General features: G+C 44.7%; 1 protein-coding gene across 1 annotated transcript in view; it reads right to left on the reverse strand.

Moving 5' to 3' along the window:
* Positions 1 to 11835, reverse strand: part of LOC106564454 (vasorin) — a 36504-nt gene that overhangs the window by 4249 nt on the left and 20420 nt on the right. The window contains exons 2-4 of the mRNA XM_014130558.2: positions 1401 to 1636; positions 529 to 1088; positions 85 to 312 (exon numbers count right to left, since the gene is read on the reverse strand). Coding sequence (XP_013986033.1) covers positions 85 to 312; positions 529 to 1088; positions 1401 to 1614 — 1002 coding nt within the window. The 5' untranslated portion in view covers positions 1615 to 1636. The remainder of the gene's footprint in view (positions 1 to 84; positions 313 to 528; positions 1089 to 1400; positions 1637 to 11835) is intronic.

The raw sequence follows: 11835 nt of genomic DNA on the forward strand, positions 1-11835 counted from the left end.
TACAAGCCAGCAACTAAACGTCTTTCACAGGAAAAATAAATAAAATATATTTAGTATTAGAATTACAAAAAATTAAGACAATACCTTGCCAGCATTCACTGGTGGGAAGTGGCACCTTGTCTCCTCTGTGCGTCCCAGATCCACATTCTTCTCTTTCAGCCAGCCAGGGAACCAGGCCAGAGGACAGAGACAGTTGAAGGGATTCTCAGCCGCTGTGAGGTGCCCCAGCCTGGGGAAGAGCTGGAAGAAACCTTGGGGCAAGCCCTGGAGGTTCAGCCCACTGATATCCAGCTCCTGGAGACCCACCAGACTCTGGAAAAGAAGAAGAAAAAGAAGAATACTTTATTGTCCAATGTTCACAAATGATCCCAACCCCACTAAAAAACATACAAACACAGGCAGTTTGGATAGGTTGGACCAGAGGCTTGCCATAGTAAATCCCATGGAGCAGTTTCAGGGAATAAGCCATGTGTTATCGACCCATCAATTACAGGAATATTTGACACATTTTTAAGAAAATGTATTTACCTGGAAGTCCTCGTTCCGGAGCTCCCCAATGGGGTTGGCAGCCAGGCTGAGCCTGATCAGCCCCCGGGTGGCCTTCAGTGCTTCAGGCATCCCCTCCAGCTGGTTCTGGGACACATCAAGGTCATGGAGGTTCCCCAGGGAGGCCATCAGATCCGAGTCCAGGGTGGTGAGCCCCAACGCAGCCACTTTGAGTGACTCGAGGTGGGGGGTCTGGAGGTCTTGGGGACCCAGCGTCGGGAGAGAGTTGAAGCTGAGATCAAGGAGGAGAAGCCTGGGGAGACGGAGCTTTGGGAGACCGGTCAACTGGTTCCCCTGGAGCTTCAGTTCCAGAAGATCCTCCAGAACCTCGAAGGCCTCCGATTGGATGCTCTTGATGAGGTTGCCGTGGAGATACAGCCTCTCGAGTTGCACTAATCCGGAGAAGCTATCCTTGGAGATGTGGGTAATGTAGTTTGCGGACAAATCGAGATTCCTCAGCGAAGATAGCGTTTCAAAGACCCCATCCGGGACCTCCGTGAGTTTATTCTGGGACAGGTCCAGCATCTCCAGTTCCCCCAGGTCTAAAGAAGAAGAAGATTACTTTATATTCCAGTGCATATGGATTTACAATGGAATAACTTGTGTTCTACTTTATTCCAAACCCTAAAAAGACACACATACAGAGGTTGGAAAGGATCGAGCAGAGGGTAGCTGTTCAGGGGTCAAGTGCCTTGCTCAAGGGCACAACAGCAGGAAATGGCATCCAGGACACTGATCCAGCAACACTCAATTTGCCGGCCCACTCCTAAACAAATATTTTCCTGTCACACATGGGATTAGAACTGGAAACCTTCCAGTTGCTGGCCCACTTCTCTAACCTCGACGCTACCTACCTGTGAAGTCATCCTGGGCTAAAGTATTTATGCCGTTCTGGAAGACGTAGAGATGTTTCACAGAGGAAGGGAGGCCGCGGGGGACGACAGTGGAACGACGCTGGATGCAGAAGATGGAACCCTGGGCCTGACAAGAGCAATCCTCTGGACAGTCACTGGAGAGAACAGAGGAAGAGGAGGAGAGGAGGAGGAGGAGGGGGAGGAAGGGCGCCATGGTGGTGGAGTCCTTGTGTAATCTGAAACACAAAGAAAAAGAGAGAAATGTTATGGTTGAGACTTTTCTGGGAAGGAAAGTTGGTCATATTTTCAGAGTAACGAATCAGCAGCGGTCAAAAACCTGGACAAGATTAAATAATTTATTTCTGAGCATAATATCCACACGCCAAAGTCTATTGGCTGTTTAATGCGGTCAGAGTGAGATTATTCTTATTATTAAATTTCAGTATGCACGCACAAACACACAATCCACGCCATCAAAAAACTTCCCCTTCCCAATCAGGAAAGAAATCTCCCATTGTTGACTTCCCTCATGACATCAGAGAACACAACAAGTAAAGTCAAACACAGTAACAGACCCCATAACCTCTCTGACTGGGTCTCCCTCCCTATTCCCCTCAACCAGAGCATACAACCATGACCTCAGAGACTGCAACATCACTATGATGAAACCCTGCCCAGTCACACAGACTAACACACAGAGAGAGAGAGAGAGAGAGAGAGAGAGAGAGAGAGAGAGAGAGAGAGAGAGAGAGAACACACATAATGACATTTATGGAACTGGAACTTTTGTGAGTGTAATGTTTACTGTTCATTTTATATTGTTTATTTCACTTTTGTTTATTATCTATTTCACTTGCTTTGGCAATGTTAACATATGTTTCCCATGACAATAAAGCCCCTTAAATTGAATTGAAACTGCATTGAGAGGGAGAGACACCCTAAGCATCAGCTACAGTTACATACAGTATGGATGCAAAGGAAAGGAAATGCACAAGATAGAGAATAGGATGCCATTTGACATGAAGCCAGTATGTATATACAGTATACTGTATGAGTGAGTGTGTGTATTGACAATGTATGGACATATTAAAGCCTTCCCACATCCCTTCTAGACCTTTAGGAGGTATTTAGCATGTAATAATTATCTCTGAAATGTAGAGTTCTAGGATTAGCTGTGTGTGTGTGTTTTAATAATAAAGCAGGTTGAGCTGTGTAATCTATAATGTTCTGGGTGGGTGGTGAGATGCGAGTAAGTGACTAAAGCCTCTGATCTAGGATCAGCTTACTTTCCACAAGTCCTGACCATAACGATTAGGGGGAAATGGAAATCTGACCTAAGATCAGTGTCTAAGCAGCGACTCCATCCAACCCCGATTTTACAGTGATCTCACTCGTAGGCCTATACACAGTAAAACCTCATGGGGCCCTTAGGCCTAGGGCTGTCCAGTGAGATGCCTGAGGGGAAAAGGAGGGTGCATGAAATGGGTTTGGGGTGGTTCAATTTAAAACCAGTGTGTAGTGTGTGTCTGTGTGCGCGCGAGTGTGTGTGTGTGTGTGTGTGTGTGTGTGTGTGTGTGTGTGTGTGTGTGTGTGTGTGTGTGTGTGTGTGTGTGTGTGTGTGTGTGTGTGTGTGTGTGTGTGTGTGTGTGTGTGTGTGTGTGTGTGCCAGAAGCTAGTAGTTAGCTGTAGCACCAGCTCAACGGGACGATATATTCTGTGATTCATCTCAGTGGAGAAGATAAACCGTGTAGTCACTGACCTCTACCTCTTCTACACCTTCTCATGACCTCTACTACACCTTCTCATGACCTCTACCTCTTCTACACCTTCTCATGACCTCTATCTCTACAACATCTTCTACACCTTCTCGTGACCTCTACCTCTACTACACCTTCTCATGACCTCTACTACACCTTCTACACCTTCTCGTGACCTCTACCTCTACTACACCTTCTCGTGACCTCTACCTCTACTACACCTTCTCATGACCTCTAACTCTACTACACCTTCTCATGACCTCTACCTCTTCTACACCTTCTCATGACCTCTACCTCTTCTACAGCTTCTCATGACCTCTACCTCTTCTACAGCTTCTCATGACCTCTAACTCTACTACAGTTTCTCATGACCTCTACCTCTACTACACCTTCTCATGACCTCTACTACACCTTCTCATGACCTCTACCTCTTCCACACCTTCTCATAACCTCTACTACACCTTCTTGTGATCTCTACTACACCTTCTCATGACCTTTACTACACCTTCTACACCTTCTCGTGACCTCTACTACACCTTCTCGTGACCTCTACCTTTAGTACACCTTCTCGTGACCTCTACCTCTACTACACCTTCTCGTGACCTCTACCTCTACTACACCTTCTCGTGACCTCTACCTCTACTACACCTTCTCGTGACCTCTACCTCTACTACACCTTCTTGTGACCTCTACCTCTACTACACCTTCTCGTGACCTCTACCTCTACTACACCTTCTCGTGACCTCTACCTCTTCTACACCTTCTTGTGACCTCTACCTCTACTACACCTTCTCGTGATCTCTACCTCTACTACACCTTCTTGTGACCTCTACCTCTACTACACCTTCTCGTGACCTCTACCTCTTCTACACCTTCTCGTGACCTCTACCTCTACTACACCTTCTCGTGACCTCTACTATACCTTCTCATGACCTCTACCTCTACTACACCTTCTCATAACCTCTACTACACCTTCTTGTAACCTCTACCTCGACTACACCTTCTCATGACCTCTACCGCTACTACACCTTCTCGTGACCTCTACCTCTTCTACACCTTCTCGTGACCTCTACCTCTACTACACCTTCTCGTGACCTCTACTATACCTTCTCATGACCTCTACCTCTACTACACCTTCTCATAACCTCTACTACACCTTCTTGTAACCTCTACCTCGACTACACCTTCTCATGACCTCTACCGCTACTACACCTTCTCGTGACCTCTACCTCTACTACACCTTCTCGTGACCTCTACCTCTACTACACCTTCTTGTGACCTCTACCTCTACTACACCTTCTCGTGACCTCTAATACACCTTCTCGTGACCTCTACTACACCTTCTCATGACCTTTACCTCTACTACACCTTCTCATGACCTCTACTACACCTTTCCGTGACCTCTACTACACCTTTTCGTGACCTCTACTACACCTTTTCGTGACCTCTACTACACCTTTTCGTGACCTCTACTACACCTTCTCATGACCTCTACTACACCTTCTCATGACCTCTACTACACCTTCTCATGACCTCTTCTACATCTTCTCATGACCTCTTCTACACCTTCTCATGACCGCTACTACACCTTCTCATGACCTCTACTACACCTTCTCATAACCTCTTCTACACCTTCCCATGACCTCTACTACACCTTCTCGTGACCTCTCCTCCCTCTTTCTTTTTTCTATGTCTCTGTCTGTTTCTTTCTCACACTATCAATCACATACCCATATATTTATTCTCTTTCGTCTTCTTCTCACATGCTTTTAGTTTGGTATTATAGCAGGGTAAGTTTGAAACTCATAGGCCTATCAGTTCCAGGGAAAAGGTCAATTTCCTGAAGAAAAAGGTTTAATAAGAAGTGAATTTCAAGGTAGCGTATCTCAGTGAGACGTGCCATCAGTCGGGTCAGGGAACACTTTGAGAGTAATTGGCGAGGCAAAAGTCCCCCTTATCTCAACTGGGAGAGACTAAAGGTTTTACAGCAAACAACAAGGCTACCTACAGTGCATATCTCTGTTCAGCAAAGATAAGACTGATAAATGAAAGGTTGTTGATATTTCAGATGCAGGCGTGGAATCAATTTTCCTTGGTTGTGTTTCAGCTGTACAGGGACCTTGAGTTACTTTATAGTAGCCTACTGTCAGCAAGAATGCACTACAAGTACTTTACACGCGCACACACACACACACACACACACACACACACACACACACACACACACACACACACACACACACACACACAAGCATGACCATACATTCAAAATATTGCTCTCTCTCTCTCTCTGTCTCCTTCACTCCCTCTGTTCCTCCCACTCTCCCTGCCTTGGTCTTTCTCAGTGAACCCTGCACTACTCTCTTCCTGTTTCTCCCTCCCTCCTTCTCTGCATCCCTCACTCCTGCCCTCTGCATGGCTCCTGAGGTTGGAAGTTGGATAGAAACCCGAGACGTTTCATTAAAGTGAAGTAGTGAAGGGGCCAACCTCCGGCCTCCTGCCCTCCTTTACCTCCCTCCTCATCCCCCCTTTTCCTCATAACAGGAGAGATCAGGGCCTGATCCGGCAGGCGCGGCTGGAACTTGCAATAACCCCCCCAAAATCCATCTTGATCAAGAAGAGAGGGAGAGAGAGAGAGGGTGTAAAGAGAGAGTAAGAGAAAAAAAGGAAGGTGTTGTTTTTTGTTTATTCTCTCTTTTGTTTACTTCACTTGCTTTCAATGTAAACATGTGTTTCCCATGCCAATAAAGCCCATTTGAACTGACTTAATAGAGAGAGCAAGGTCTTTAAGGGACAACAAAGGTGAAGGGGGAGATTAGAGGGAGGGATGGCTGAGGGGTAACAGAGTTAGGATTTGCATATTAGTCTTTCCTCTATACACCTGCCTCTGCCATATCCCTCCCGGCACAACGCCTCTCCCCCCATGTGACCTACTTTTTGTGTGTATGTACTGACATGTACAGTATGTGTAACTGATAGATGCGCACACATGCGCACGCACACACACACACACACACACACATTTAAAACATTAACACGTAGTGTGTGTGTGTGTGTAAATTGTAAAGTGTTTTGTCTGTAATGTAATTTTTTGTTTTACAGCAGACCCCAGTAAGACTAGTTATCGCCATTGGCGCCGGCTAATGGGGATTGTAATAAAATCTAAATCTCTCTCTCAACCTGATACAACAAGCCTTGTGAGTTACTTCTTAGTAATAGTTACTTCTTAGTAGTAGTTACTTCTTAGTTACTTCATAGTACTAGTTACTTCTCAATAACCAACTCTAGGCTCTTCCTGCTTTCTCAATCAGTCAATCAGTCAGCTGTTCATTGTAACGTTTGTTGTTGTTGTTAAAGTCAAAACTAAATTAGAGCTATGCCATTCATTAGGGCTGCTTTGAGTCGGTAGGTTGTTGTTGCCATGGAAACCAAAACCAGATGTCACTCACAATGTTGTCAGGCGCATACCTGAGGGTTAATGGTAAAGAGGGCACGACAGGTAAGGTGTGACATCACATAACACACACACACACACACGTAACACAAAGCTTGCCATGTCACTCTGTCAAGTCAGTCACAAGGAAATGACCTTCCCCTAACATTCACTGTAGCTAATCTAGCTATTATCATACCCATTATACTCACTAAACCCTGTAGTGTAGAACACACACACACACACACCTGACATTACTCTTCTAGAATGAAATCATTATTTTATGATATGGTATTCAGACAAGGCACAGTGCACCTTTGTTTAAAAGCTTTTTCTGGGACCGAAAGGCACACTGAGCCTGCATCCAAAATGGCACCCTATTCCTTATGTAGTGCACTACACTTGACAAGAGCCTTATGGACCTTGGTCAAAAGTAGTCCAAAATAGTGCACTAAATAGGGAATAGGGTGGTATTTAGGACACAACCACGGGCCTACGAGGAATCCGGAGCTCTGTATTTATCCAGCTGATAGAACTGGAACTGCAGTAGGTAGGTAAGCTGCTCTGGGTCATTCTTTAAAGGGGAACAGCCTCATAGCAGGTTGAACTTGGCAGGTAGCCAAATGACTGACAGATTGAAGAGAGAAAGAGAGAGAGAAGAAAAAGAAAGCGAGAGGCTTAATAAAGACGGAAAGAGGAGAAAGCAAGAGGGAGATTATGAAGAAAGAGAGAGAGAGAAATTAGAACAAGAGCGAGAGAGAGAGAGAGAGAGAGAGAGAGAGAGAGAGGGAGAGAACGAAAGAGAGGAGTGTATGAAAGGAAATGGCTAATCACAGTTTATGTTTCTCACTCATCAAGTTCTACAGGACGTTGGGCCCCTCATTTGACAGTTCTGCCTTTTATTAATAGTTAAGGTGAGGACAATGTTAACGATACCTGGCAGATGCAGCAGTGCACATGTATTCTACACAAGACAGGAAGTCTACAATTTAACAATACAAACAACTATTTTACAAAGAATACCATCTGTATCATCAGACCTAAATTGGCTTGGTCAAAATGCTCAATTAAATACTATATGTGTTGCTCAGATATCTCTCCTCTCACTCGTTGTACATCAGGATATTGTGTCTGAACCACCCTTTATGCCAGGAGTTTTTCCTCGTCAGGTCACATGGCCAGGGAATACTCTGGGTCCTAGTTATGACAGACAGACTCCAAATCACATCCATCTGTAGCCCTACGTCTGAAATGAGGTTTGATATTACTTCTGAGGAAAAGGATATAGCTAGAAAAGGATTTGGCTTCAATTGCTAAGCCTCAGAATCAGAGTCCAAATGAAAGTGGGGGCGGACGGAGGGATGGAGAGCTGAAAGGACGGAGGGATGGAGGGATGAAAGGACGGAGGGATGGAGGGAGAGAATTAAAGTCTTACAACTCTATCTTCTCATCTCATGTCACATATTGTCCCACTCCTTTCTTTCTTTCATTCTCTCCATTTGTTTGATTTCCTGTTTCAATGGGATTACTTCTGAACCACAAAGCCCTGGACAATGGTTTGCCAGTAAACACATTGGTTTCATAGACAGAGACTAACTGAAGACTGGCAGTTGTTACCACATTGAGAAGTTGTACTATACATTATGAAGTGATGAAAAACTAAACCTGTGTTGAAATGGCATTACTTTAGTGGGATTTCTTCCTATTTTATGCACTATGGAATGTTTTCATCTTGGAATCACACACACACACACACACACACACACACACACACACACACACACACACACACACACACACACACACACAGAGAGAGAGAGAGAGACAGAGAGAGAGAGAGATACAAAAATACCAATTGTCTGGTATATACAGACTAAAACACAATTCCATTCATACAAACCCCCAGTGTGTAAACAAAGCAAACTATACTCAGACCACATTTTTTATTTTTTACCATTATTTACCTAAGCAAGTCAGTTAAAACAAATTCTTATTTTCAATGACGCCCTAGGAACAGTGGGTTAACTGCCTTGTTCAGAACGACAGATTTTAACCTTGGCAGCTCAGGGATTCGATCTCGCGACCTTTCAGTTACTAGTCCAACGCTCTAACCACTAGGCTACCTGCCACCCCTATACATGACAAAGGCCAGACAGACAATATGCGCAGCCCCTTCTCTTTATCCCTCTCTTCTAGTTGGTAAATAATCAAAGTCAGGACCTGTATGTATGGCCAGATGGGCTCTGCTAGCCTGGGTTAAACTGAATGCTGTAGAACTACAGCGATCACTACTCAGTCCTGTTTAACCAGGCTCGAGGTCTGCTGCTACAGTACATAGAATGTGTTCAGCGATCCACAAAATCATTATACTTCTGAAAGAGGTGGCCCTTATTTTCAGATTTACCATCCAGACTTCTTTGTCCCTCATTTCTTTCCTTTCCCTCCTATCTTTTTCCAAAATCACAAGGGAGTACCAGCACATACCAAATATGACCAATTGGCATAAAAGGGCCGGCTTAACTCCTGAACTGACTTGTTTTTAGGTGAGGGAGGGATGGAGGGAGGGATGGAGGGAGGGAGGTAAAGGATGGTAATAAATAACATGTCTGAAGGTGTGTTGATGGAGGGATTTCTGTTCTTTCATGGCCTCAAAAAGGGGGGGATGACAGTGATTTAAGACTGGTTAATACTTGGTCTATCTGTAGACAATTCGAATGCGACAAGTGTCGCTGGTCAAAACAACATTTAATTTATACTCCGGTGGACTGTCTGTAGACCTTTGCTGCGACTGTTTCCGTTGTCGTGGTTACCTGACTGAGCCTGTGCACAAGTTCTTAAATTCTCCGGTAGAATGCCCTGCTTTTACTTCGTCATACTCACAACCGTAAGCTATTTTCTGTAACTAAAGTTAAGATGTTGTCAGCTATGATATGGTCATTATTTGAACCGGTTACCCAGCAAGCTAACAAGCTAACAAGCTACAAACAATCCAAGATATTGTTTAAAAAGTTGCTTTTAGTTGCCTGGCTTGCTAGATGGACATATACATTTTGGACCACCAGGCTGCTGATGTCACGCAGCCTGTCGTTTTTGTGTTTCTACTTTTCTGTAACGACAACAACAAGTTTGATGTCGGACGACAATAGAACGTTCATGATGTCACTGCGACAACTGTAGATAGACGGGTAAACCAACCTTTATCCTGTGACCAATTTTCCCTTAAAGCTTCAGGCAGTAAAAACTGTTCAACAAATCAGAACTGGTTACCAGGACTTCAACTCTACAACTTGACATGAAGAATAGCAATGCCGTTGGCAACGGAACCCACAATTAGATACTGTGTAAGAGCATGTCGAGAAGGAATTGCTTGACAGTAACATTTCATGTTGAGGGCCTGAGCAGCTATGATAAGTTTAGTGCTACAGTAGGTTCTTGACCCCGCTATTCATGCAGGCACACATGGCAGCACACACACACACACTAATATCCCTAATCCCCTCTATACAAAAACATTTTGCAGCAAAAATGGTAAAGTCCAGAGTCCAGACCACTCTCGACCCTTGCTATGCGTTCCACAAATTCTCCATCCAATCCATCAACACATTCCACACACTCCAAACACAACTTACGACCATAACAACATCCTCACATCGACACACTTCACTGGAAACCTAACCCACCAAAACAAGCCTTGTAAGTCGCACTGAGACACACTCCCAAGAGCCTGTTTCCTGGGGTAGAGTTTCAGTCCTTCTACTAAACTGTTGCTGTTCGGGGTCTATAGGGGAAGAAAGGGGGAAGAAAGAGGGAAGAAGGAAAGATAGCGAGGGACACAATGGATGAGACGCACCGCCTTACACGGGTTACACCTGAGTTACACCTGGATCGGGTTGCTGTGTCTCTCAACTGGGGACGGAGGGAGGGAGGGAGGGAGGGAGGGAGGGAGGGAGGGAGGGAGGGAGGGAGGGAGGGGAGAAATCTGATCTTGCGAAAGCAGAGTTTGTAAAATGGTGGTTTGACTCTGGAACCTAATGGCTGTGGCTGAAAGTAGACGCTGTAACCACGGTTTTGTCTATTTCATGGGTGAAACTTTGGGTGAATTAGTTTAAAAAATATATAAATATATATGTGTTTATTGTCATATAGACCAGATAGGTGCAGTGAAATGTTATATTTTTTAAACACTACTGCTTTAACGCATCGCTATACAGAGTGCATTTTGGAAACTTCTTATGAAGGAAACAATGAGTAAACAGGAAGGAGAGAAATATCAGAGATCTCCACTTGAAAAACTGGAACTTCCTCCTGTGGTTTGCAATATGTGTTTGCTGGCTGCTGTGTGTGTTGCACAGTGTTTAGGTTGGTGGTGTGCTGGGTCCTAACCAGTACCTCTCTGACTGCATGTCACTAGTAATGCTGTTCATAGTGAAGTATGTCTATGTAAACAGTGTTTAGGTTGGTGGTGTGCTGGGTCCTAACCAGTACCTCTCTGACTGCATGTCACTAGTAATGCTGTTCATAGTGAAGTATGTCTATGTAAACACAAATCATTAAGAGTGTACGCGCACGCACGCACGCACACACACACACACACACACACACACACACACACACATTCCCTCTCTCCGACACACACACACTCTCATGAACACACAGGCTCTCTCAAACACACACACATACACGCTTTCACTCTGACACATACACAAACTCTTCTTTGTTTGAAGATAAGCATCGACATACAGCTGCCAGCACCTTCTCTATGTCACCTGCATTAATAACAGCTGCCAGCACCTTCTCTATGTCACCTGCATTAATAACAGCTGCCAGCACCTTCTCTATGTCACCTGCATTAATAACAGCTGACAGCACCTTCTCTATGTCACCTGCATTAATAACAGCTGCCAGCACCTTCTCTATGTCACTTGCATTAATAACAGCTGCCAGCACCTTCTCTATGTCACTTGCATTAATAACAGCTGACAGCACCTTCTCTATGTCACCTGCATTAATAACAGATGCCAGCACCTTCTCTATGTCACCTGCATTAATAACAGTTGCTAGCACCTTCTCTATGTCACCTGCATTAATAACAGCTGACAGCACCTTCTCTATGTCACCTGCATTAATAACAGCTGACAGCACCTTCTCTATGTCACCTGCATTAATAACAGCTGCCAGCACCTTCTCTATGTCACCTGCATTAATAACAGCTGCCAGCACCTTCTCTATGTCACCTGCATTAATA

This window comes from Salmo salar, chromosome ssa12, assembly GCF_905237065.1.
Source record: "Salmo salar chromosome ssa12, Ssal_v3.1, whole genome shotgun sequence".
NCBI classification, from domain to species: domain Eukaryota; kingdom Metazoa; phylum Chordata; class Actinopteri; order Salmoniformes; family Salmonidae; genus Salmo; species Salmo salar.